This window comes from Pogoniulus pusillus, chromosome 11 (genome assembly GCF_015220805.1).
Source record: "Pogoniulus pusillus isolate bPogPus1 chromosome 11, bPogPus1.pri, whole genome shotgun sequence".
In the NCBI taxonomy this organism is placed as follows: domain Eukaryota; kingdom Metazoa; phylum Chordata; class Aves; order Piciformes; family Lybiidae; genus Pogoniulus; species Pogoniulus pusillus.
This window is the reverse complement of record NC_087274.1, coordinates 10,342,298-10,369,233: the sequence shown is the minus strand read 5'-3', so window position 1 is coordinate 10,369,233 and position 26,936 is coordinate 10,342,298. Positions and strand designations below refer to the sequence as shown.

General features: G+C 57.8%; 1 protein-coding gene across 8 annotated transcripts; it reads right to left on the bottom strand.

Moving 5' to 3' along the window:
* Positions 1–1,665: 1,665 nt before the first annotated feature.
* RNF157 (ring finger protein 157) lies at positions 1,666–26,868 on the bottom strand. Of its 8 annotated transcripts, XM_064150976.1 has the most exons (20): positions 26,627–26,865; positions 21,238–21,356; positions 17,279–17,367; positions 16,627–16,773; positions 16,031–16,148; positions 15,856–15,922; positions 15,691–15,734; positions 15,246–15,293; positions 14,904–14,975; positions 13,649–13,808; positions 12,965–13,077; positions 11,855–12,093; positions 11,652–11,757; positions 11,350–11,461; positions 10,647–10,837; positions 10,439–10,504; positions 10,063–10,111; positions 8,440–8,550; positions 4,673–4,713; positions 1,666–4,226 (listed from the first exon to the last, which is right to left on the bottom strand). In XM_064150976.1, the coding sequence occupies exons 1-19, from the start codon at positions 26,712–26,714 to the stop codon at positions 4,673–4,675; spliced, it is 1,980 nt and encodes a 659-aa protein (XP_064007046.1). In that variant the 5' UTR covers positions 26,715–26,865; the 3' UTR covers positions 1,666–4,226. The 8 variants fall into 8 exon arrangements, with proteins under 8 accessions (XP_064007046.1, XP_064007047.1, XP_064007042.1 ...); XM_064150977.1 differs by lacking the exon at positions 8,440–8,550 and having other exon boundaries at positions 26,627–26,866; XM_064150972.1 differs by lacking the exons at positions 1,666–4,226; positions 4,673–4,713 and adding an exon at positions 4,720–4,983 and having other exon boundaries at positions 26,627–26,866.
* Between the last annotated feature and the right edge of the window lie 68 nt (positions 26,869–26,936).

Below are 26,936 nucleotides of genomic sequence, written 5' to 3'. Positions count from 1 at the left end.
TAGGACAAGGGACAACGGCTTGAAAATAAGAGCAGGGCAGATTTAGGTTGGACATTCGGCAGCTCTTCACTTTGAGCATGGTGAGAGACTGGAACAGGTTGCTTGGAGAAGCTGTGGATATCTCGTCCATAGAAGTGTTTAGGACCAGGATAGATGAGGCTTTGAGCACCCTGGGCTAGTGGAAGATGTCCCTGCCCATGGTAGGGGGGCTGGAAGTAGATGATTAACTTTAAGGTCCCTTACAGCTCAAATCATTCTATGATTCTATGATTTTTAATTAGATGAGGTTGCTGAGGGCTCCATCAAGCTTAACCTTAAATGTCTACAGGATTGAGGCCTCCCTGGGTAACCTATCCCAGTGTTCAACCACCCTAATAGTAAAAGAACTTCTTCCTAATGTCCAGTCTGAATCTACTCCGCTCCAGTTTCAAACCACTGCCCCTTGTCCTATTGCTACATGGCCTTGGGAACAGCCCCTCCCCACCTTTCTTGCAGGACCCCTTCAGATATTGAAAGTGTCTCTTTGCTTGTGCCTGTACCCAGTGGGAGCAGGCTGGGAGGTGGAGGAAGGGGGAGGCAATTCCCAGGGGAAAGAAGTTTCTATCTTGCTTTTCATCAGATCAGTAGCCAGAAAACAACCCCACAGCTCATTTTTCTGCCCTTTAAACAGGTCAGGTCCTTCAGGAGAAAGACCTGTCCCTGCAAAAATCACACCTAAGAGCAGTGAGAGCTCAAGGGTGATCCTGAGCAGCCTGGGGCAAAGCACATCTACAAGAGGTTTGGATGAGGTGCTTAAGGACATGGTCTAACAGTTGTGTACAGGGAGGTATTAGGTTATAGGATCATTGAAGTCCCTTCCAACCCAAACCGTTCTAAGATCAGCCAGTTCCAACCACCACACCGTGTGTAGGGACATCCTCCACTGGACCAACTTACTCAAGGCCCTGCCCAGCCTGGCCAGAGAGGAGGCATCCATGACCTACTTGGGCAACCTGTTCCAGCATCTCACCACCCTCATTGTGAAGACTTTGTTCCATAATATTTGCAGTTGTGGTTGAACTGGATGACCTCAGTGTCTTTTCCAAGCAATCTTCAGGTCTTTGCTCTCCCACTCCCACCACCCTCTTGGCAGGGTCTGGCTGTCTACAAGCTCACTCCCTGCAGCTGAAAGGTGCTTCCCCCACCTCTATCTAGTGCCCCCTCCATTAAGAACAAATTATAACACCCTCCCTTACAGCTCTCCTCACCTTCATCAGCTTCCAGCATGAGCTTTCTTCCACAGCACTGGAGGGATTTCTTCCACATGAGCATCCAACTCTTCACTGCTCCTCCTCTTCTTCAAGCAGTCTCCTCTACATGTCCTTGTCCATCCCAGCAGTGCTATAGGTCACAAAGCCTGTGCCATGCTGAGGAGATTTCACTACCTCAGGCCAGACATGTCCTGCAGAGGTTTTGTTTGCATTTGCACCTTCTCCATCCCAGCAGGATTGAGGATGGTTGAGTAATATGGTTTGGAAAGGACCCTGGGGAGAGTTTCAGGAGGTTTGAAGCAGCTGGGTTGGTGTTGGGGAGGCGCCTAAATGATGGGTGGGATACTCCCAGCTAAAAAAGGGTTTCCACCCTCTGCCTGCCCTCCCTTTGTAAGCTCACAACAACTCTGGACACTTTGTCAATGTAAGATACCCTTTATTAAACATACTCTGAAAATCCAAAACATGCTCAAAGCAAAGTTGGAAGCAGCAACCTGGTTTCCTTCCTTAAATCCCTGATGGGTGGAGCTCTGGAACAAGAGGCTGCCCATGAGACAAGAGGCTGCTGCCTTTCACCCCACGCTGCTGGCACTGGAGGCTTTTGCCCACCCTTTGTCCCTTCTGGGTGGCTCAGGATGGCACTGGTGTCAGCCATGGCCAAATCCCATCTCTCCTGTGCAGTGGTGGAGGATTTCTTTGCTCACGCTCAGGCAGCAGCACGCCACTCAGCTGCAGCATCCTCCCAGCTCCCATAGTCTTCACCAGCAGCTTGGTCCCTCTGAGTGAGCAGCAGGTGCCCACACACAGCCATCCTGCTACTACAGCCACCCCACGAGCTTGCTTGGCCATTCCTGCAGCCTTGGGGACACAGCTTGGAGCAGCCAGGAAACCCTCCTGGCACCTCCCAGAACTCTCCTGAGCAAGGACCTGCCTGTTCTACCCTGACCTGGTGGCAGCCACCAGCACAGCTGCAGCCATACACCATGGTGCCCGGCCAGGTTAGAGAGCTCTTATCAGCCCCTTCAAAACCACAAGGAAGGTTGGACTTTGGTAGATGAACCACCCTTGAGCATCAGCTCAATTTTCCCTCCCCTGCCCATGCTGGAGGGTGGGGGAGCAGTTGGCCTCCTGGGCCCCCCTGGTTTTGTCAGCTCGACACGACAGTGAACCCCCAATGCTCTCCCTGTGCCCGGTGCTCCTCAAGGCTGGGACACCCAAAGCTGTGGGTTACCCCCCACCATGGCAGCGTGTCCCTGAGTGGGGCACAAGGCTTGATGGCACCACTCTGGCTCTCTCTGCTGTCAGCAGCTCCCATCACAGGGGCAGTCAGTTCAGAGCTGTCACCCCACATCCAGCACCCATCTTTCCATGGAGAAATTTGGGAGTACTGAGCTGATGGGAGCCATGGTGGGGTGGAGGGAGCCATGGGATAGCTAACACTGACTCTCTCCTGCAACAGGACCCATACCAGGGCCATGAAGCAAGCAGCTACCATGGCCCTGGCTGTGACCAGGTGGAGAAAACATTCCCTGGCCCACAAAAGGGATCTGTGCCCCTTTAGGAGCCACGGCCATTGGGGATGGGCAGTGTGGACGTGCCCCTCACACACACCGTGCAGCTGCTGGGGGACATTGCCTTCACTGCATGAACTTCTCTGTCCTAGCATAGCTCTGAAATGTGGTTTTCTCCTGCAAGCAGGAGGTGTCTTTGCTGTCACAGCTGTGTCACGAGGTGTCCCGGGGTTCATGACAGAGAAAAACAAGTAGAGGGAAAAGGAGGGCTCAGCTCCTACCTCCCTGGGCTGTCCCAAACAGCTACAGAGCTTGCTAGATTGGGATGCTGGGCCTGATGCTCCTCGAAGTGGCTTCTGACTGTCCCTGATGCTCTCTGGAGTAGAGTCAAGGCTCTGCCAACAGCCCCAAGGTCTGTGGCTGCATCCCTACCCCACTGGCGTCCCTGCATGCCTGTCCCCTGCTTACAGTCAGCCCAATGCTGGCCAGAGAGATGGAGATGGAGGGGCTGGGGGGCAGCTCCCACAGCCTCATCCACCCCCTGCTACAAAGTGCAATGGAGAGGGCAGGGAGGGTAGGATGGGAGGTGACACTTTTGGCACTTGGTCCAGAGAGAGCACAGCCCCGAGCCCAAGCTCGCAGCGCGCGGAAGACGGTGAGGTTAAATTAGTGATGCCCCAGAGGCTGGTGACTTGGGCAAGGGGTACAAGGTCCCCTGCCCACCCCTGCCACCCCATTCCATCCCCTTGGGAAAAACAATGTCATGGCTAGCCCAAGGGTCCACTTGCTACCCAGGGAAAGAGCAGGGGTGGATGGGGGAGGGCCAAGGGGACAGCATCAGCAGCAGTGCAGTAATGAGGACACCCCGTGGCATGGCAGGGACCTGGGCCAGCGACCTGGGAAGGCCCAGCCCCTGTGGAGGTCACTGGTTCGTGCACTGAGGAGGCCAAAGCCAACACTCATCCCTAACCCACACGTCTGGCCACCTCCCTCCCATCACTCCCCTCTGGCTAAGTCCCAGAGCCCCCCTTTGTGGGGTGACCTTGTCTTATCTGCTCTGCATGCTGGAGGAAAGGAGCCCAAAGGCGTAAGATGGTCAGGGGTGGGAGGAGACCCCAGCCCATCCCTGTGAAGGCTGGAGGATAGGGAGGTGACAATGAGAGGCTCCAAAGTGACATGGCTTCTGTCCCCTGCTCTGCACAGGGGGCCTAGGGAGGAGAAGTCGAGGTTACCATCTTTGCTGTTGAAAATCAGTCCTGCTGCAGCTGAGGGGAGGGAGTGGAGGTGCCCACAGCACCTGGACACCAGGGTCACTCCGAGTGGGCAATGGGGTGCATACCCCCACCGAGGCTGAGCCCTCACAAGGGCAGGGCGGCCACTGCCTGCTCCAGGTCTCAGGTGCTGGGGGGGTGCTGGGGTCAGGGTGCCTGCTGCAGCAGCAGGTTGTTGTTGGCTGCCTCTGGGCCTGGAGGGGAAAAAACAGAGGGTTAGGGGCTCCCAAAGACCGCTGGCATGCTTGGCTCATCTTCCCACGGGGGATGCGATTTGGTCTCCCCACCTAATACCCACCTCCCCAGCCCCCTGGGGATTTTGGCTGCAGCCAGGGCTGTCGAGTACCTGCACTTACCTCTGTGGGGCAGGGCAGCCCTTCAGAAGCCTCATTTCTTGGGCATGCCAAGGGGCACACGGGAAGCACCGTGCGACAGGGCTGGGCTCTAGGGACTCAGATGGACCAGGGCTGCCCTCTGCCCCCCATGCCCGCCGAGAAGGCACATGCAGATAGTCCTGTGTGGGCTGCAGGGGGGGGGCCAGGACAGCAAGGGGACCACCAGCACCGCTGGGGCGGGGGACACCAACCTCCCTCAGGTGACATCGCGCGAGTTGGGCGCAGGCTCTGGGGGGGTCTCATACCTATTCCTCAATGTTAATGGGGCAGGAGTCCGGCCCGGCAGCTGCGTGGCAGGAGAGACCAGAAGGCACATGGTGAAGGCAGGATCGGAGGAGGCAGCGGCAGCGGGAGGCATGCACCCGAGTGCGCAAACGGGGGCGACTGCGGAGGACTGGGGGCTCGCCGCCTGCCAGCGGGTCCGGGGAGCCGCTGCTGGGCTCGGTACGAGGGGGCTGTCATGCGAGGTGCCCTCCAGGGTTTCGAGGGGCGGGCATGCTCGTGGCTGGGAGGGAATGGGTCCCTGCACGTCTCCAGTTCAGGCAGCACCCTCCGGCTGGAGTAGGGTGATGGGGCAGAGCTCAGGACGTGCCCGCCTGCGGCTTGTGTCCCACCACCCAAACCACCAGAGGCTATGTGGTGCCCGTAGGAAGGGGGTGCAGCCCTAAAGCTGGGCAGCTGCTCCCACCAGTGATGTTAAGCCCCATGCCCAAGTGTATGGACAGCTCTGATTCTGGGCTGGGGTAAGGGAGTGGGGGGGCATACCAAGGGCACCCCAAGGGCAAAGTACTGAGGCTTCCTCAGAAAGGGAGCAACAAAACCTCACTGCCTGCTTATTTATGGGAGCTGACAGCTGCCGTTTCAACTGGCTTTTCGTGGTGAGTTCAGGCTGGAGAGCAAGGCACGTTTGGTCTGCAGATCCCCAAGGGAACAGGGAGTTAAACAGGACCACACATACACCACCATCCCCCCATACACCCCCTCCCCACAAATCCCATAAAGACATTGCAGAAGTCACTGCAGTGCTCTGGCGCAGAGACCCAGCACAGCTCAGCACACCCTTGAGAGGCTGCTGAAGAGTGGAGCTGGAGGCAGCAGGACACGGCCCAGCCCCGCAGCAGAGTCCTGGCCCTGTGTCCACCTGCCTTGTCTCCCCTCGAGCTGCAGGAAGGGGCTGCCCACTACTGTTAGCCACCACTATAGACCTGCCCTGCACGAACCGGCTCCCAGAGGGCAGCGTGGCGAAACCCAACCAGCTCACCCAGCCTGCTGTGGTATCACAGCTCCCACCACCCACCGGCTGAAACTAGCAAAAGACCTCGGAGGATTTCAGATCTTCTGCCACCTCTGACCCTCCCCACCTTACTGCCAGCCTTTTTGCAGGCATCATCCCCCAATTTCTCTTTCCTGGCAAACACTGTGGCTGCAGCCAAAAGATGTTCTGAGCCTCAGGGACAATCTCTGCATCCTGCTGCGCATCCTGGGCCCCCTTGAGGACATGGGTCTGTGGGTTTTAACGTGTGTCCTAAAATCCCTGGCATGTGGCCTTTCAACTCCTCCCAAGGCCCTTTCCCACCAGATTGATTTCTGCAGAGATTTCACAACAGCACCAGGGATGAGCAAACCTTTCTGCTCTGAGGAACCACGTCCTGCACCTTCATCTGCTGCAGAGAGGACAAAACCCAACCTGTGGAGCTGATCACAGCAAAACCTCCCCACAAGAGAAAGTGAGGGAGGAGGAATAATTGTAATAATATAATCTCTGGCTTGCAAGACAACAGCACCTGGCCCTGAAAAGAAAGTGCAGCCTGTTCTTGCTGGCCCTGTGGATGAGGCTACATCCAGCCCTGCAAGAAACCTCTGCCAAAAAGCACTTTTTCAGTGCATGCAAACCAGCCCTGCCACTGCCATCCAAGCGCCGGCAGTGCCAAATCGTCTCCACTGCAACGTGGCCTGGTCCTGACAGCAGGTGGCTGATGGGGAGCAGATGGGGCCAGGGAAGGAGAGAGCTGCCCTGAGTTCAATGAACAACACCAACCCTGCAAAACACTGAATGCAACCAGGAAATGGCCAACTGGCCATGAGAGCCCCGTAAGCAGGGACACCTCCCACCAGACCAACCTGGCTTTGAACACCTCCAGGGATGGGGCATCCACAACCTCTCTTAGCAACGTGTCCAGTGTCTCACCACCCTCACTGTCAAGAATTTCTTGCTAATCTCCAGCCTAGATTTCCTCTCTTCCAGCTCAAAGCCATTTCCTCTCATCCTGTCACTATAAGCCCTTGTCAAAAGTCCATCCCCAACATCCTCATAGGCTCCCTTTGGGTCCTGGAGTTGTTCATCGCTGGAGTTATTCCTTCTGGCCCCTCTGTTAGCCCCAAAGCCTCCACTCTGCACCTCTTCATCCCCACACAAGCAGCAGCCCTCCACTTTTCCCAGCAGTGCCAGGGCCAGATGCCCCTTTCATGCCCAGGGCTCCAAGCAGCACAGCCGCAGGGATGGACATGGTGGCCAAAGGATGCAGAGCACATCCTTGGCTGGGCTCGGCCCAGGGGCCAGATTCTGCACCTCAGTCCAGGCAGGGGATGAGGCCACAGCACTCTTCACAGCAGAGCAAGGTTGTGACCCCATGCTAGGGGCATTTGGGCTGCAAAGCTCCCCCTTCCTCATCCTCCCCCTGGTACAACCAAGGGGGACACAGTCAGGAATGGCTTTGACCAGTGTCACAGCCAGGGGATGCTTTGCCAGGACTTCAGCAAAGGCATGAGGCTGCTAGGCACCCCCCCAGCCCACTCCTCAGCTCGCCCAGGGTGGCTCTGCCAGCTGCTGCTGGAGGGTGATGGAGGGGACTCGGGCCATTTGTGGCAGGCACCTGTTCCTCCCCGAGAGCCTCAGCTGAGTTTCTCCAGTGCAGAAACCACCAGGAACAGGTGATGCAGCAGGAGAGAAAGTTTTCCTAGAGGAGAAGAGGGGGGAAAAAAGGATTTCTCCTCCCTCTGGTGGGTTTCACCAATCCACTCCTCTCCAGCACCTGCTGCAGGTCTGGGACCTGCCACAAATTTGGCTGAAGGGACCAGGCAGGGGCAGAGTTGCTTTCAGCTTATCCACAAATGTATTGATGAAGACCTAAACCCTCAGAGGGCTTCATCTTGGCTTTTTGCTGCCTGTTTCCCCACACGCAGGCTGATGAAGAGGAGCCTTCAGCACTGGGCAAGGTCCCCAGCCCGCTGCCTCGCTTGCCTGCACAGGGACTAGAGGCCACCAATACATTTGTCACCTCTGGGCAAGGAGGAGGGACACAAGCATGGGGTGAAAAAACCGTGTTGGCACAGAGTGAACATGAACTTTCACACAGAGAGAAGAGCCTGGGAGGGAGGAAGAGGAGAAAAAAAGGATGGAGAGAGGGTGAGGAGAAAGAGAAGAGGATGGAGGCGGGAGGACAGAAAGCATGAAGAAAGAGGGATGAAGTCTGGGGCTCTGCAGAAGGGCAGCTTGACCTGACATGCCCAAACTCCACAGTCCTGGAGGAAGAGGAGGGGGAGACAGGCAGCCCCAGCCATAAGGTTGGGCAGACTCCAGACCACATCCCAGTCCAAAATACTGCTGTGGCCATCACAAGTCTGGATCAGGCTACAATTGTGCCACACAACTGCCTTCAGAGAGAGGGCTGATGCTCCCAAGGTGCCAGCAGCCCCCTGGCCAAGGGACAAACATCCCAGCCAAGCAAGTCGGCAACTCCTCATGGACATCCCAGCAGAGACAGATCACCCTGAGCTATGGGTGCCAGCTGGTGACGTGCCAGGTGCTCAGCAGGATGCGTGGAGGGGGGAGTGCAGTGAGGACAGCCTGGTGGCAGCGGGGCTGGGCTTGGGAAGGATGACGTTTGGGAGAGGAAGGAAGGAAGGAAGGAAGGAAAGAAGGAAGGATGGATGCAAAGGGCTGGGGTGATGCAGGGAAGGGTGTTTCTGTCCCCGCCCGCCCCAAGTTCATGTTCAGCAGACGGCCACTCACCAGGTAAGCAGGCCTCAGAGCACAGTTTATTGTCCAGCGCTCTCACGTGTGCGATGCCCAAGTCATTGTTATTGTCACACCTCAGACCGAGGAAAGCTCCTGTCCTCGGGCCTGGAAGGGAGTTAAGGCAGTTAACGCCGCGCCTCGGCGCTGGGGCTTGCCTTGTTGCTGCTGGCCTGCGGGGACTGCTGGGTCTCCTCTTCTCCCTTCCCACCCTCTTTCAAAAAACAACGCACCCCAAAACCCGTATGCAGACCAGACTGATGCACCTAGGTGGGAGCGGGCAGAGAGTGGACAATAACGCCTGGGCAGGCTCCAAGCTGCCCTTGGCCTCGCACCGGCTGCATCAGAGCGCAGCGCAACAGCAACGATGCAGCGGCGGGCACCGGCGCACGGCAACCTGCTCCTCCACCGCCTGGCCTGGGCTCAGACCGAACCTTCCCTCTGGCACGGCCGAGCGGTCCCCGCTTGATAGAGCTGGGCTGCGGTGGCACCACCTGCGGTGGCACCTGCCACCCCCCACCGGAGCCTGCCTGGCACCGCCGGCGAGTGCGCAAGAGACGTGGGCATGCCGGGGGGGAGGCAGCAACTGGATGCGTGGGGCAAGAGAAGCCGTAGCCAAGCTTTGCGGGGGTGGATGGAGGCTTTCGGGGCTTGGGGGAGGTAGCTCTGCTTCTTAGCATCGCCTGTAGGAGAGATCAGCCCCAGGCTGTGCCCTGCGTCCAGCAGATGCAGGTGGCTAAACGTCAGGAGCGTGCTCCCAGGAGCCCCGCTGAGAAGGGGCACAGGACTGTGTCCCAAGGACAAAGGTTGCCCTGCTCTCAGAGTCGTTGGGGTGCCCATGGACGTCCACCCCAGCCCCCAGTTACTCCCCAGCTGTCATCCATCAGAAAGAGCCTCCCGTGGGGCACAGGTCACGTTTTGGGGATGAGTGTTCCTGCTTTCCAGCTTGGCTGAGCGTCCGGATTGGATGGGAGAACAATGTTTGGCATATCTTTGCTAACCACAGACCTGCAGATGTGGAAGGGGGCACACTGGGGGCCTTCTGCCACCCAAAAGAAACCCAAGATGGCTGGGGGCCAATGGCACAGGGGTGAACATGCTCTCCTTGGCTGTGTGAGCACCAGGGAAGAGGGTGAGAGAAGCCCTCAATGCGTGCATGTTGGCTTGCTGAAGCACTATGAGGAGAGGCCAAAATAATTGAGGGGAGTATCCCAAAGGGAAGAGTTTTGCAGCCCCTTCCTATGGGAACCAGCCCAGACAGGAGTCCCTAAGGGAGAGACTTCCTCTCACATGGTGAGAGGAAAAACAGAGAGAAGCCTCTTTCCTACTTGGCTCACTGGAAGCACCACCAGGTCCTGCACAGCAGCCACTGCTGGCTCTGCACCCCACTCACTGGGGTCCCCGTGGCTGACTTCCCCCCCACCCACAGCTGCTCAACTCTCCCCACCGTGACAGATGCTTTCCCAGCCCCAGTGCCCACAGAGTCATCCAGAGCTCTCCCTTGATGGCAGCTGGCAGGCAGGGGAGCTGGGGACAGCACAGCATCTGCTACTTGCTTAGCTGCCTGTAGGTGACACCGAACTGAAAGCGAGGGGACAACGACAACCTGGGGCCTTTTACCGTCTTCCTGCGTGGGAGAGGCGTCCTCATCTTCCAGCACATCGTTGCCCTATGGCACAGGCGAGAGGCAGCCAGGGTTAGCCCTGCAGCACCCCAGCACCATGCCAGGAGCTGCCCCCGCGCCCCCACATCCCTATAGGACAATGTCCCTAGCCCTAGGGCGTGACTATGGACCATGTGGAGGATCCCGGATAGGGCACATCTCCACCACTCTGTGTGTCCCCAGGGCAGCCCCTTCCCAGCCCAGCCTTGGGGGCAATGTGGTGCTGGTCACTCAACTTCCCCAGCAGGCAGCTGGAGTTGATCACAGACAGGGTGCCCCTGCCATGCTGGGTGGCACCACATCTGCCAGCCCTGCATGGGTGGCCGTGGTTACCTCGGCGTCACGCTCCTCCGCCGAGATGCTGACGAAGTTCAGGTCTGGAGACTCCACAGGCGTCGACTGCAGGGAGGTGGGAAAGGTGGAAGGGAAACCAACCAAAGAAAGAGTGGTGCCAGTGGGTTTGGAGCAGAAGTCACATCCCAGGAGGAAGCCCTCACACCTGGGGGTGGTGGGCACCATCACCAATGCTCCCGGTCCCTACCTCTCCATCAGAGGCTGTGGCACTGGCAGCCACAGGCGAGGGGAGCATGTCCCCTTCCTCCTCCTCCTCTGTGCCAGGAGCAACGTAGGAGCCAGACATGGAGGACACGGTGTCAGTGCTGAGCTGGGAGTGCTGGCTCTGGGAGGAGGCCATGGACATGACGGACTGAGCCAGGCTGCTGCTGACAGGCTCTGGGGGAGAGCAGGGGCTGAGCAGGGCTGCTGGGCCCCCCCAGCCCACCAGTGCAAGTCGCCCCTGCAGCACCAGCTAATTGAGAAAGGGCTAAAGAGGAGGTGCAGGGCACAGAGCATGCCATGGAGGTGTGATGGGTAGAAAGCTGCCAGCAGCAGGTTGCAGCTCCCCATCTCTGGGTCCATAGAGTGATGAAGCAGGGGTAATTGTTGCCCCTATGCTCTCATCTCCCGCTCTATGGGGTAATGAAGCAGGGGTGTTTGGTGCCCTCATACCCCCACCTCTGGGTGCATAGGGTGATAGAGCAGCAGCAATCAATGCCTTCATGTCCCGCCCCCACCCTGCTCCAGGTCTGTGAGGGACAAAGTGGAAATGACACCTTGAGACTTCATGCAGTGTAGCAAGGGGCCACGACAACCCACTCTGCACCCTCTCTGGCACAGGACAAAGACAAGACCAGCAAGCCTCATCTCCTGCCTTGCCAAGGCCAGCCAGCCCCACCATGTCCTACCTTCTGGGGAGGAGATGGTGGAGGAGAGAGGGGTCCCGGTGCACGAGGACTGGTCGATGGCTCCTGACGACGACAGGGTGAGGTTTTCACTCTCTGGTGTGGCTCCACATTCCTGGAAGGAGAGCCCAAGGGGAAGAATAAATGGGGGATGTTCAGCAGGGGTGGACCCACCTCCCCTGGGCATCCTTATGGATGGAGGAAGAGCCAAGAAGGGGCAAATACCAGCCAGGTCCTCTGGTCCCACGCCTCCCTCAAGCGTTCTGCCCCCTCAGCTCCCCACCAGCATGTTTCAGGCTGCTCACCTCCTCGCACCGGCCAGGGGATCTCCTGGGGACCCTCAGCTCCGACTCAGTGCAGGACTTCTCGTCCTCCTCTTCGGGCAGAATGGAGGAGTTCTGTGAGATAGACCTGCCCAGAGCGGGCAAAGCAGAGAGCTTCACCCCTGCCCACAGCCTCCTGCTCCCCATCAACCCCTCCAGGCTGTTGTGCCTGCCCCAGGACTCACTTGGAGAGGCTCTTCTTCAGCTTGAGCCCCGGAGGACCACAGTCGGGGAGACGCTCGAGGGGCGAGAGCGCCCGCAGGGGGGGCAGGGGACCCTCGCTGCCGTAGGAGGGCAGGGTCCCTGCTCCCGGGGGGTCCCCAAGCACTCGCCGGGGCAGGGCAGCCGGTGAGGGCGTCAGCGGCCCGTTGAGAGCCTCCAGCAGCGACACCACCTCATAACCCGGGGGGATGTTCTCCGAGGACTGGGGAGAGGGGCGAGACAGGGTGACTGGGTCACTCCCAGACCATTTCGCTGCCAACATTCCCACCCCTGCTCCTAAGAGGATCGAGATGCCCTGGTATGAAGGGTTAACCCTCCTGGGGGTGGTCTGAACCTGACCCCAGGTGTAGCTGCCCCCTCTAAAAACAGAGGAACTTCGTGTTTCTCTTTCTCTTTGCCCTCCCTGCCTGCCTGATAGCACCACCCTTGTTCCTGCTGCTCCTCTTTTGGCCACCCTACCACATGGTGGGACCACCACTTCCTCAGTCTACCTCCCTCTGTTGCCATCCATCCAGTAGTACACACATTTTGTACCTTGTTCCCCTTTCCTTTACCTTTTTTCTTGGTAACTCCCCTTACCTTAAATACCTTTTATTTACTGTTAAAGTTTTTCTTCTAACTTCCAAATCGAAGCAAGACTATTCTTGGACATATATATATATATATATTAGACAGGGCTGGGTGCTAGGTTGGCCTGGATGATCTTGGAGGTCTCTTCCAACCTGGTTGATTCTATGATTCTTTGGGTGGTTTACCCCTTTTCCCTCTCTACATCTCATTCCTCTCTTTCCAAAAGGGGGAAGAGAGGAAGGCATCCTATTAATGTATTGTTCTGTTAGGTATCTGAGCCTCTGGGAAGCTTAAATCAGAGCAATACACCTGTGAAGAAGCCAAACCCCAGAGAAGAAACCATCTGCACAAATAGAAGCCCCAAATCCACCACCTTCCCCCCCACACTAAAAGCCCTTTCGTCTGCAGAACCAAATTTGCCTTTCTTCTGTCAGATTAATTTGCATTAGCTAAGCAACCCTCAGCCCCGGGGGGCAGCTCCAAACCTCCCTGGCCCGACTGACCGAGTGCTCCTCTGAGTCGGAGGTCTGCGAGGCGATGATGGGGTTGAAGCTGGTGGGCGAGAGGGGTCCCAGCTTCTTCCTCATGGCTCGGATTTGAAGCAAGGCTCGGAAAGCTGTGGCAGCAGGGATGAAGGAAAGGGGTGAGCACTGGGTGCCAGAAGGAGACTTGCACCCCTGAAATGCCACCCTGCTTCCCAGCAGGAGCTTCCTCGCATGTGGGGCAGGAGAAACCCAAACACCCAAGGGTAGGAGATGCCAGCCCTCTCCTAGAGATTTCAGTCACCTCCCTAGAAGTGCCAAGACCCTCCCAGGGATGTCAGTCACCCGTTTAGAGATGCCAGCTACCCTCTTGGAGGTGCCAGCCCCCTCCCAGAGATGCCATGCACCCTCCTGGAGGTGCCAGCCCCCTCCCAGAGATGCCATGCACCCTCCTGGAGGTGCCAGCCCCCTCCCAGAGATGCCATGCACCCTCCTAGAGGTGCCAGTCCTCTCCCAGAGACGTCACCCACCCTCCCAGAGGTGCCAGCACCCTCTCCCGGTGATGCCATGCAGTCTCCTGGAGATGCCAGTGCTCTCTCCCAGGGATGCCATGCACCCTCCTAGAGGTGGCAGCCCCCTCCCGGCGCTGCCACACAGCCCCTCGCAGCGGTGGCAGCCCCTCGCAGCGCTGCCGTGCAGCCTTACGCAGCCTGCAGATGGGGCAGTTGTTGGCCTGGTAGCGCAGGGTGTCGGCGCAGGTGTTGCAGAGGCAGAGGTGGCGGCAGGGCAGGATGAGGGTGTCGCGGACGTCCGACAGGCAGACCACACACTCGGCGCTGTTGTCGCTCACCTCGTCCTCGGCCACCTGCCCCGGAGGACACACGGGAGGCTGCTCAGCCTCAGTGGCCCCAGCCCATGTGGCACAGGGGCGGGTGCCCTAAAATACCCAGCTGGGCACCCCGAGAGCTCGCTGCAGGCTCCTGCCTGTGCCCCTGGACTGCCTGCTCTTGAAATACTACCCTAGGACCTTATCCAGCGGGAGCAGGGAGGTGATTCCCCCTTGTACTTGGCTCTGATGGGGCCACACCTCGAGTATCATGGTCAGTTTTGGACACTTCATTACAAGAGGGCTGTGGAGGTGCTGAGGCAGTGCAGAGGAGAGCAAGGAAGCTGGGGAAGGGTCTGGAGAATAAATCTGATGAGCAGCAACTGAAGGAGCTGGGGGTGGTTAGTTTGGAAAAGAGGAGGTTGAGGGCAGACCTCAGCTACCTGAAAGGAGGTTGTGGAGAGGCTGCTGCTGGTCTCTTCGCACAGGTAATTAGTGGTAGAAGAAGAGGGAATGGCCTCAGGCCGTGGCTGGGTAGGTTTAGACTAAATATTAGGAAAGATGTTTTCCCAGCAAGAGTGATCAGGCACTGGAATGAGCTGCCCAGGGAGATGATGGAGTCAGCAACCTTGCATGTATTTAGAAGTCGTTTGGATGTGCTGCTGAGGATATAGTTTAGGGTGAACCTTGTAGAGCAGGGATATCGGTGGGATGTGGTGATCCTGAAGGGCTTTTCCAACTGGAATGTTTCTGTGACTCTGTGATCCCTGGGAGATGAGGCTGGTGGCATCAGGCACCCTACAGAGGGATGCATCACCCAACCTTTACAGATACAGAGAGCTGGGGGAGTCATGTCCTACCGTTCAAGCCTCTGATCCTCTCCTGAGCCAGCAAGATCCATCCCAAGGGACCACAAAGTATGGGCTGGGGGGTGGGGGGGAAGCTCAATTATTCAGCTTTCTGCCTCTGGCAGCTTTGATGCTGAAGCACAGCACCCTCAAATCCATGCATGCCACTGGCAGTTCTGTGCTGCCCTGCTGCAAACTCCTGCCTTGAACATTTTTTAGTGGCCAGACCTGTCTTAGGGGAAGGGGCAAAGGGCTGAGGGAAGACCTGGGGGGTGGAAGCAGGTACCTTGGAGTCCTGCGTGTTGTACTTGTTCTCGATGCCGTAGATCTCCTGTAGAAGGTAGCTCACACCATCCACCTGCAGCCCCATGGGGAAGGGGTGAGGAGCAGAGACATCACCCCTCAGTTGTGGCTCCCAGCACCCTCCTTGCCCCAATGTCAACAGTGTCTCTTTCCATCAATGCGCTCAAAATTGCCCTCAAGAAGCTCCCCCGGGAGGCAGGAGCAGGGCCAGGGCTGGCTGCTGCCCACACTGGGGTTTGCTGCTGCCCGACAGCCTCCCACCACCCTCCCCCTGGTGTGTGCAGGGCAGCAGCTGCCACTGCCTCGGGGGCACCCAGATACTCACCACTTGCTTCTGCTTGAGAGGCTTCACGCAGAAGGTGCCATCGCTGTGCTGGAGGGAGGAAAGCACACAGGTGGGCACAGTGGCTGAGAGGCCTAGGGTCTGCCATGCTCGAGCTGCACACCCTGGAGCTGTCACCACTCCCACCTTGCTCCCACAGCCCATTTTCTAGCAATTTTGACTGTTCCACAACATTCCAGTGCCAGGCAGGTGTGGGATGTTGCACACGTCCTAGGGCTGGAGACTTGCTGGAGCAAGCAAGATGGAGCTGAGACCAAATGCCTCAGAAGTGGGTGCTGAAAACTAGGAGTTAATCCCAGAATTTCAGGAGCAGCCCTAAAAGAGCCCCAGCCCAGCAACACTGTCATGAGCCCCGAGGGGTTCCTCCAGGCTCTTGCACACAGTGGGTGAGGGGGCAGGAGGAGGACAGCCCCAGGTTGGCACCTACCTTCTCAAAGGTGGCCAGCAGCACATGGCAGTGCCCGATGTGCTCTGCAAGACACAAAGGGATGGGCAGGGCTCAGGGGATGGGCAGCAAGAAGCAGCAGGAGGCTCTGTCTGGTTGGTGCCAGGAACTGGGCAAGCCCAGCCCAGCAAGGAACTCCCTCCTCACCCTCTCCTTCATCCACCACAGCTTGCACCACCATGGGGTACACCTCCCGGTCCATGTCAAAGCCCAGCTGGAGAGAGACAGGAGGAGAGGCTTGGTGAGACAGAGCATCTATGGAGGCTTCGTCCCACATCCCTAACTGTACCCGGCTCCAGGGTCGAAGCCCCGTGGGACCCACCTCCTCCTCGCTCCATTCGGAGGGGTCGACGGTGTGGGAGGGCAGGCAGAACTGCTGGCACACCCCTCGCTTGTAGTGCACTGTCTCCGACTGCAGGCTGTTGTCCCTGGGGATGTAGCTGTCCCGAGGAGAGAGGACAGAGTCAGGGTGTCCCCATGCTCCTCCTGGTCCCCCTGGCTCACAGCCTGGGAGAGAAGAGGTCACTCCTCCCCTGCCTTCCCCTCCCTTCCTGGATGGTTCTTGGAGTTAAGGCAGGAAGTCCTTTAGTGGGCAAAAATAACCCTAGGGAGAGGAGGGGGCAGGGACAGCCCCACAGGCAAGCTGGTGGGGACCAGGAGAGGCAATGGTTTCTCCAGGTCTTTGACCTGGAGGTAATAAGAGGGAGCAGGATAGGCTGGAGAAGGGGGTGGTGGGGACTGGCAGGGACCTGGTGGTGGCACCCTGGGGAGGAACCCCCCTCCATCCTCAGCTCCACCAGCCTTGTGCCCTGAGGAGGGGAGATGCTTTGGGGGAGAGAAGTTCCATGTCTGGCAGCAGACTTGGCCAGGGGCACAGACCAGACTTGGAGTGACACAGGCCAGGCAGGGGCTCCTCACCTTGCCACCCCATTGTGAAACTCCTCGGTGGCTTGGTAGTAGATGGTTATGGCCACACGGGCGTCCGTGTCGAAGGTGAACTCCACGTTGTAGTGCACCTTGGCTTTGCTGACTTCTTCCCCCGGGGTCTTCACCTCCTCCGAGCACCTGGTGAGCACAGGAGGTCTGGCAGATGAGCCTGAGGTGTCCCAGGACTGCCCCTAGCAGAAGCAGCTCTTCCAGTGTGAGGTCCCTCTCAGCACCGACGGCCCCCAAAAGGGCTGTCCGCACCTTCAGGGGACACTGAGGCACGTCAGGAGGGCCGGGCATGCTCAAGGTCATGCCTGCAGCCTGGGAAGAGCTGCAGGCAGATTTCAGCCTAATCCCGAATCTCCCAGCCCAGCCACCATCCCCAGCCTCCCTCCAGCAAAGCCTTTGGAAGGTGGGGGAGGAAGAAAAAGCCAAAGCACTTCAAAGGCAGCTCTAAGCTCCTTAAATCCCGCAGTGGAGCCTGCGCAGCCGGTGCCAGCATGCGGGAAGGGGCACATTTGGACAGCAGTGGCTCTCACCCCCTCTCTCTGCCCGTGCCGAGATGACAGCTTCCCTATGCCCAGCACCCCCTAGGAGCAACAGCCATGGGGGTGTGGCCCCATCTTCTCCCGCCAGGACTCACTTGACCAGGCGCAGGGTGTCCTTGCGGATGTTGATTAAGCTCCTGAGGGTCTTCACAGGTTCCTGAGGAGGTGGAGCAGCGTAAGGGAACTAGGACGAGAGAGACACCAGTGAAGGCAGACGCATGCAGGGGGGTTACAGTGGCCACAGGCTTCGTCCCCAGAGCCCCAGTGACCTGGACTCAACCTGACACCCCACATGATGCAGGAAGCTGGGTCAGACGGATGCTGAGCAGCCACAGCTCACAAGAGCCAAAGGGCTTGGAAGAGGAAAGAGATGCCCAACTCAGTCTGCCTGGGTACCTTTGTCCCCCTGTGATGCCCCTGGCCTGGATGGAGGAGAATTGGGAGTGGCAAGGGACCTGTTACCAAAGGGACAAGACTGAACTGTAGATGGCACTTGGGGATGCCCTGTGGGGAGAGAAGTGCCCATTTCCCATGGCCCTGGCGCCCTCACGTGGAACAGCCATCATCACCCTCCTTCTCCCCAAAGCCATCACCACCTTCCCTGTCCCCAGAACCATCGTAAGCTCCCTGTCCCCAAAGCCTTCATCACCTAGCATGGCTGGGGCATTTTGAAGACGAATCCATGTTGGAATTGCTTCCCACTCCCTCTCCTCTGGGAGCAGAAAAGGGCAGCTGAGTCATTAATCTGCTGTTAATAAGCTGTTTAACCAGCAGCACTAAGCTGGCACCTGCGGAATCATCCCTTGCAGCTGGAAAGGAGTGAGAAAAGAGCTCTAGGCTGGAGCTGAGCCATGCCATGCTATGTCACGACATGCCACGCCACGTCACGACATGCCACGCCATAGTGTGACACATCCTCTGCTGTCCAAGTTAACGAAGCAATCCAGCCCGGCTCATTTGCACCTTGCCCAGGCTGCGCTAAGCAGCAGAGCTCACCACAGCAGGACAGCACCCACGGGTGCAAGCAACACCCAGGGGTGGGTGGGATGGAGAAGGAAAGGGGCACCTGGGCCCCCTGAGTGGAACCTCAGTGGGGGTTGGGGTTGAGCGGGAGGGGGAAGCGCCGCAGGCAAATTTCTTGCTGCAGAAAGAGCTTTGCCGTGGCAGTGGTTGGGCTCTTTCACACCCACGTCTGGGCTCTTTGCAGGGGAGGTTGGAGGGGAGGGGGGGGAGATTTTTTTGAATTAAATTTCGCAAACGGCATTTGCACATCAGAAAGAGGCTGCTTAAAGGACTTTTTGCGGCTCTTCAATTTAAATCGAGTTGAGAAACAACGCGGGGGGCAGGGGGGAACAACCAACAAACCAACCCAGAATCTTAACTGCAACCCTTAGCCACTTGAGAACATTGCCCGTGCACCTGTAGTGACATTTAGTCCAGGCTAAGAGTGAAAATAAAAGATCCACCACCCCAAAAATCATCAAAAAGTCTTCCTTGGATTTGTTTCTACAAGCAGACCCAGGCAGGTTTGCAAGGGCAGGGGACCCAGGTGGCACATTTCAACAGTCCTTGGCATCCCCACAACGCCTCATGGTCTCCAGCTGCCCCAAGCAGCTTCATAGAATCAATCAATCAGGTTGGAAGAGACCTCCAAGCTCATCCATTCCAACCTAGCACCCAGCCCTGTCCAATCAACCAGACCATGGCACTAAATGCCCCATCCAGGCTTTTCTTGAACATCTCCAGGGACAGCGACTCCACCACCTCCCTGGGCAGCCCACTCCAAGGGCAAATCACTCTCTCAAATCACTCTTCTTGGCTCCTTGGCCCCTGCAAATGTGTTCCAGCATGGTGGCAGCTACTTCCCAGCTACTGCACCACCCTTCCCAGCCCCTTAGGAACCAGTCCCAAGCTGGAAAATCCAGAGTATCCCATATCCATGGAGGGAAAGAGCCTGCACAGCCTCTGGGGGCCCTGCACATCCCTGTGGCGCAGCGCTGCATGTAGCTTGGCCAAGGCACTTGGCTTACAAGGGACTTGGGATACAATTCTGCAAGAGTTCCTGGCCCTTGGCACCCAGACAACCCAAAACAAATCCTCCACCAAAGAGCACTGCCCACCTCCAACCTCCCCAGCCCAGCCAGAGCTCTGCCAGCATGCCAAAATGTGAAACCACCACAGCCAAGAAGCACCGAGATGTGTTAGAGATGCCCAAGCAATACCTCGGTGCCAGCTTGGACCAGAAACAACACGAGTCCTCTCCAACCCCTCCCTGAGCCCCTCAAAACTGGCCTGATCCAATAGCCCAGCTCCCCAGACAGCTTCTGCTGCCCAGGGAGCAGAGTTCTCGGTCACAGCTCTGCAGCCCAGAGCTCAGCAGTGCAGTTTCCTCTGCCATGGTGCACTCCATGCACTCCTCTCTGCTGCGTTCAAGCTGTTCCTTCCCTTCCCTGCTGCTTCTGCTGTCAGGGCTCTGATGGCAACTGCTCGCTGGGCAGTTTAGAGGCCTTTACAGTAATCAGGAGGACTTCCCAGCCCTCGCTGCTGGAGACAGAACCCTCAGTGCTGACTTCACTTTCTGGGGAAGCACAGAGGTGGAGAGAAAGGCACCAGCTTCGCCCACCCAATGCTCACAAGATTCGGGGCTGCTCCTGGCCCTTGGCTTTACTGGGATCCCCACTCTGGCACAGTCCAGGTGGGGCTGGGCAGGGCTAGCCAGGGGCAGGCCAGGGCAATTCCCTGCTGAAGGGCCAGACTATGCTGCCAAAGTCAATTCAAGGAGGAAGCACAAATTGGCAGAGCAGCAGCCTCACCAGCCCGGTGCCGAGCATTGGAGAGCTGGGATGCTAGCACCAGACAAGTTCATCTCTGCTTGCCCAGTTTCAACTGAAAAACTTTGATGCTTTAATTCCTGACCTTAAATTTGTTTTGTTGCTTGAACCCCATACTGCTCCACCTGATGCTGGTGAGCTGCCCTGAAAGGTGCCCCCAGAGCTGAATCCCACCATGGAGACAGCCCTGCTACCATTTCTCCCTCCAGGATCATGGTGGGCTCCAGGGACCTCCCCTGCAGCCAGGTTTTCTCCACATCTCAGAACCAGCTGGAGCTGGCAGCACCCAACACCATGGAACCCCTCACCAACTCCTTCCCCCTCTTCTTTTCCAAGAGTTTGGGAAGTATTTTTGCCTGCTCCTGTTCAAGCTGCTCTCCCCCATACTAGCACTGCTTCCAGCATGATCCCCATTCCATCTGGTCTGGGAGACAGCTCCTGGCTGGGCTGGGAATGGCAAGAGGCAAAACAGCTCTCGGAGAGGGAGCAAGAGGGAATGGCAAGAGGCTAAATCAGCCTATCACCCCTCACCATCTCCTTCACCAGCTGATGCTTTTAGCTGGTGGATCTGTCAGCAGCCTCTGCAGGGCAGAAGACAGGTGCAGGCACCCAAACCAGACCTCACACAGCCACCTGTTTGGCAGCCAGGTGAGGGATGCAGCACTGAGATCCAGGTTGGTCCCCAGTGGAGGACAGGCTGCAGCAAGTAGTCCACTCTTACATGAGACAGCAGAGAATCCACTTGGACTACCATAGGTGTGCTGGGCTGGCTTTGCCCTTGGTGGGTATAACTTTATACCATGCCACACACCCCCACAGAATTGTTGTGGTTGGGAAAGACCTCTGAGCTCATTGAGTCCAACCACTGAGCTACCTCCACCCTGGCAATTAAACCATGTCCCAGTGGGCCATGTCTACACACCTTTTGGACACTTCATGGGATGGTGACTCCACCACCTCCCTGAGCAGCCTGTTCCAGTGCCTGACTGCTCTTTCAATACAGATTTTTCTCCTAATACCCAGCCCAAATCTCCCCTGGCACAACCTGAGGCCATTTCCTCTCATCCTATCACTTGTCACTAAGGAGATGAGACCAACCCCCACCTCACTACAACCTCCTTTCAGCCTCCCCTCAGCCTCCATTTTGGGAGGGGGCACACCTGGGAGTCATGCCCATCCCTGAGCCCCACGTCCCCTCCAGCCCTGCTCCCCCCAGTGCCCACCACCACAGGACGGTTGCCCAGGAAGTTGAGGTCGCTGTTCTCGCCGAAGAGGTAACCCTCGGGGTGTGTGGAGTCGAACTTCTCACCGCCCATGATGAAGTGGTTGGCAAAGTAGCTCCCTGGAAGGCAAACAGAGACTGCCTGAGCTGGGGGAGGGGGGGCACAGGCTGCGACCAGGCGATGGAGCGGCACGGAGCCACCGGATCGATGGCTTAGAGGGGGCTCTGTCCCCAGGGTCACCTTGCTGGGAGCCTTTCTGGCCAGTCCCCAGGCAAGCAGAGGCAAAGGAGGAGCTGGACCAAAAATGACCCTTCCTGGTTGTCTTCTGCCTGCCTCGTTCTCCCCATTCCATGTCCACAGTCCTGGTCCTGCCTGGCCACCATCATAGCCTGGGCAGAGGGAACTGAGATGAGGAGAGGCTGGTGCAGGTGTCCAGCCCCACGGCTGCTGCTCCATCCAGTGGGATTTAACAGGAGCAGATTCACACCTTGGAGCTTCAGCTGCCTTCACCTGCTCCCTTTTCCCTGCCTGAAAAGGCCCTGCAAGCTCCAGCCTGGTCTGAGCCACCCAAGGTCACCCTGACCTTCAGCCATCTCCGTGCTGGCAGGAGTGACCAAATCCTCTGCAAGCAGGAAAGAGAGATGGCTCCCAGGGCAGCAGAGTGAGAGCAGAGCTGATCTTTCACAGTGCATAAACACCAGAGAATTCCCAGCTGGCTCCTGCACCCCCACAGACCCTGCTGGGAAGGGGCAGCCCGGACCAGGCACAGAGCCCTCAAGACAGGCAGGGCTGCTCCTGCCCAAGGCCTGGTGCCACAGACTGACACCTGCCCAGGTTTGCTGTGGCTGCTCCTGGGAGGGTGGGCAAAGCACAGGTGAACTGAGTTCTGTCAGTTCTCAACCTGCAGACTTCTCTAGAAAGGGCAGGATGGATCTGGGGGGCTACAAACACTTTGGCAGATGAGCAAACCCTCCAGAAATTGCTCCACATTGCCCTGATGAACACCAGGCTGTCATCAGTGTCCCTGCTTCCCTTGTAGAGCAAAATATGAAGCCAGCAGGTCCTGTCCCCAAGATTTGGAGCAGCCCCCAGGGCAGGCACCTCTCAACTACAACAGAGATTTTTTCCTCTCAGCCCAACTAGGAGTTGACTGGTGCCTGGACCTTGTCCATGAGCTCTAGGGGCAAGAAGATCAGGACTTCTGGAGGTGAGAAAGTGAAGGGGAAAGAGAGGCAAACAGGGATGGCAATGGGCAAGCAGAAGAGAGAGGCTACAGATGAAAGATGGACACTGCACCCTGTGTCCTGCTGGCAACAGTGGCTGAGTCCAGCTTGCAAAAACCCCAAAGCCAACAGCACAGAGTCATCCACAACCCTTTGGGGACACCCTGAAACCTAAACCTTTGGAGTCTGCAGGAAAAGGAGCTCAAGCCTGAGCTGCAGCTCTGCTTGCGGAGACTCGAGTCAGAGCTTGCAGTTACCTCCCTGCAGATGCAGCAACTGCCCAGGGCCAGATCAGCCATTAACGCTGCATTTAAAACCCCAAACTGAGCCCAAAGCTCAGAGGAGAGGAGGAGCAGGGATCTAAGAGTGGGGCAGGAGGGACGAGCAGGGCTGCAGAGCTCCAGGGGTGGCCCCGCTGCGCAGGGATGCCCGGATGCTGTGTGCCCGTTAGCAAACGTCGACCATCAATTATTGATGCCTGCTGCTTTCTGGTCCCATTTTCCATGTACATAATTTATAGGCAGCTCCCCAGGGAAGGACGTGGCCACGTTAGGGAGAAAAAAAAAAAAAAACCAAAACAACCAAACCATGAGCAAAGTATCTTCAGAGCTGCCTGCAGCAGCACAGCTCGGGAAGAATGGGGCCAGGCAGAGCCTTTCCCGGCACCAACTTTGGGGTGAGAGCAGGAGATGATAAAAAGTGATATTTAAACCTGCAGAAAAGCTGCCCCAGCACATGAAAAAAAATGGAGCACAGGCTCTCTGCAACAGCCCCAGTTGCATTTTGGTGGGTGCTGTGGGTTGCAGAGGATGGGCAGAGCAGGCTAGGACCACAGTGCCATCACCCAGCCTTCCTCTTGAAGGTTGGGAGCACCTTTGGGTGCTGCAGGCTCTCAAGGCACCTTGTGCACGGCCCAGGGGCTTCAGCTCCCACTTTGCAATGGGCAGCACTGAACTGGTTCACCCTCTCAGGGAAGTGCCTCCAAAATTCTTTCAGTTAAGTGAAAGAAGCTTGAGTTGTGCCAAGGAAGCACCAGCATGGCAAAGCCCTGGGCATTGGCAGGGGAGTGCCAGACCCGCTGGGTGCTGTGGGCATAGCTGGGTGGCAGAGGAGGAAAGCACCTTCCAGCACAGCCCCATTGTAGGCTAATGGAATGCCTACTGCCAGGTGATCCCAGCAAGGATGGTCACATCCCTGAGGGAAAGTCTGGGATTAGTGAGATCTTAAACTTCAGAGGCCTGGCAAGAGTGTGGGAAGGACTGAGCAGAGCTGCTGCAGAGGAAGAGGAGAAAACCAAAACTGCCCTGAGGATCCTGGCAAACCAAGTGTGTCCTGCACACAAAACATATTCAGCACCAGCCAGCACTGATGATGCTGTTAGCTCCTCTTCTCCATGAGTGCCAGGGATGCCACCTTGCCCAGATACCCTGAGATAGGCAATGACCCCATGGGCACAAATCCTAGTGTGTGCTGTGGCCATTCTTGTGGTTCTGGCACATGTCCTGCATCATCTCCCAAGCCATCACTGCCTGTCTGGGGTCTGGCTCAGCCCTGTTAATGCAGCCTCTAGCTCTCAAGTGCCAGAGCCTGAATGTTTTGGCAAGGTCACAGCCCTGCTCCCCAAGGCAGCTAAACCAGCTCATTCTCACCCCATCCACATGCTCCCAGCAAGGGATGTGATGGGTTTTGTACAGTCTGAGGTCATCCCACCGGCTGGCTATGGCATGGTGCTGGCACAGAGACCCCTCCCATGGCAGTGAGTGCTGGCACATGGTGCTGCAATGAGCATAGCACTGCCTGGGAGAAGCCTGAGCTGGTTACAAGGCACAGGGTGCCTCTGCCTTGGGGTGTCCCACTGCTGCCCAGTGAGCTGGCACTCTGCAGCTTATTTAATTCTGTGCTCTAAAGCAGACAGCCAGAACCAGCCAGAGGCAAAGCCAAACCCCAGTCATGAAGCTGCTGCGTCAGCCTTCGTCTGCTGCCACCCCAGCAGCCCCTTGGCCTGCTCTCTGTGCCACAGCAGTGCCACCACTGGGGGGTTGCACCCCCAGGACTGTGGTTGTCACTGCTCCTGTTTCCAAATAGGGCTCCTAGTTTCCCCCTCCTGTGTGTTTCAGGGGAGCTGGGTATCAAATCCAGCTAGAGACAGGGGCTGGAAGCTGGGGACCTGCCCCAACAACCATCCCACTAGCCAGGCAGTGGGGTCCAAAATCAGCCCCCACTTGCTCTCCTTCCCATTGCCTTTTCCAGCACAAGATCAGAGCCACTGAAAGTAAACCCCAGCCTTTGCTTCAAGCACTGCCTTAACCAATCTCATCTTCACCCTGTCTGGGGCGAGTGGGACCCCAGGGTGGGAAGGGGAAATGCTCCTTCAGAACAAGACAGGGCTGTCCTATCCCCACACAGGCTGCACAGGCCATCCCAACCCCGCCTGCAGCCACATCTGCAGAGAGAGAGAAATGCCCCTAGGGTCCCACGAGATCCTCCCAGAGTCACTTTCAAAGCCAGTGGCTGTTTCCAGGAGGCACTGAAGGCAAGAGAAGTGCTGCTGCCACGGAGGAATCAACCCGGCTGCCCAGCACGTCATTCTTCCCCTGCTGGCAGCACTGAAGGCAAATCCCCTTTTGGATTAAAAGTAAACCAGCCATAATCTCTCACAGTCACCAGCCTGCCCTCATCCCAGTACAGATGGCCATGTCACCTGGGCACCTCCTGCCACTCTCCCTACGGGCAGCAGCAGGACCAGCTCTGCCCAGGCCATGCTGGTCAGCCCAGCCCAGCTGAGCCCATCCAAAAGCCCCAAAATTCTCCCCAAAAGCCAGAGTAAAGCAGCAGCCTGGAGTCCTCTGCCAGCTGGGTTTGGAATTGCCCAGATGGCTGCACTTGCTGCCCCCCAAAGCAGGGCCCAGGACTTTCAAAAGCCTCTAAACAAGAAGCAGTTCCAAGACAAAATCCCTTAAGGCACAGCACCGCAACCCCTGCAGAGAACAAACCCACGGATGGGGCAGTCCAGCTTCAGCTGGCATCAAGGTGACAAAGGCCTTGAAACCATGTAAAAGGGGGGAGCTGGGGGAGCCCTTCAGGAGGACAGGCAGCCAAGGATCAGCCCCCCCCACCCCGCAGTGCTGCTATTCACCACCTCCAGCACAGATGTGCCACTGATTTTAGGCTGAAATTAAAGCCAAGCACAGCTACTCAAACCCCTGCAAGAGCAAGGGTTTGTGCTGGCTCTGTAGTTCTTCCTAAGGAGGTCTTTAGTTGCAATTAGCAAGTAATTTGTCACAGCACTAACGATCCAGGCGTTTACTTTATCCTATTAACTACCAAAATAGTTGCCTATTAATGATATTCAGTGCTGCAAGGATCCCGTGGCAATCCCCACTGCCCCCGGGCATCACCCGATAGTGGCATTTTTGCAGCTCCAACGCGCTGCCCACCCAAGGGCTGGACCCCATTCCCTCTTCACGCCGTGGACCCCACATGCCCACCCTCTAGGCGCCCCCTCATCCCGGCCCTTTGCAGGGAATACAGAGGCGTGGAGGAGAGGCAGGGATTTTCCAAGGTCACGCACAAGGTTTGAGTCAGGGCCGGGAAAGGAGAGACATCGCCACCGAGCTTTGAGCAAGGGAAGAAGTCTCTCTCCTCAGGGCAGAAGCTGGGGTGCTGCTGTGGGGCAGGGCCCTGGGAAGGAGGGATCCCCTCCAATCCCTCCCACCCCAGCTTCCTTCATCCTCCCGGGAATTTAAACTCAGGCTTTTTCCCAAGCAGCCAGCGCCGGAGCAAGCAGCTCCAGCATTCCCAGCCCGGCGCTGCCGGCACGGCTACAAATAAATGCAAATAACAATAAAGTCACATCAACTCGGCCGAGTTTGGCAGCCGGGGCTGGCTGGCAAAGGGGCACCCGGACAGGGGGCACGCAGAAAGGGGGCACCCGGGAGTGACCCCAGCCTTGCCGCACCACACAGCCCCAGGGTGCTGCGTTTTTAGGATGTTTCCCCCCTCCCTGCTCCCCAGCTGTGTGCGGTCAAGGCTTGCTTTGGGGTGCGCAGGGACATTCCCGACTGAGGCAAGGTCGCGCCTGGTCCCATATACCCCCACACAGCATCCCGGGATGAGAGACCCCCACCCAGCATCCCGGGACGGGGTAGCTCCCCGGGCGGACTCACCGGATTTCGGGGGATATCTGTAGACGGAATTCGCAGGGACATCCACTTCCTCCACGCCTGCGTTTTGCCGGCTGGTCAGAGCCCCCATGGCCGGGCCGCAGCTCAGCGGGTGGGACGCGGTGGGGTGTCCCCCCGCCCGGCACCAATACCACAACCGGGACCGGGGCTGGCGGCAGCCCCCGCCCGCGGCATCCTCCGCTCCGCTCTGCGCCGCGCCCGGTACCGCCTCCGCGCTAGCGCCGGGGCTGCGCCAATGCGGGGCCGGACCTCCCCGCCCCGCCCCTGCCGGCACCACCTGCCGCGGCACTGC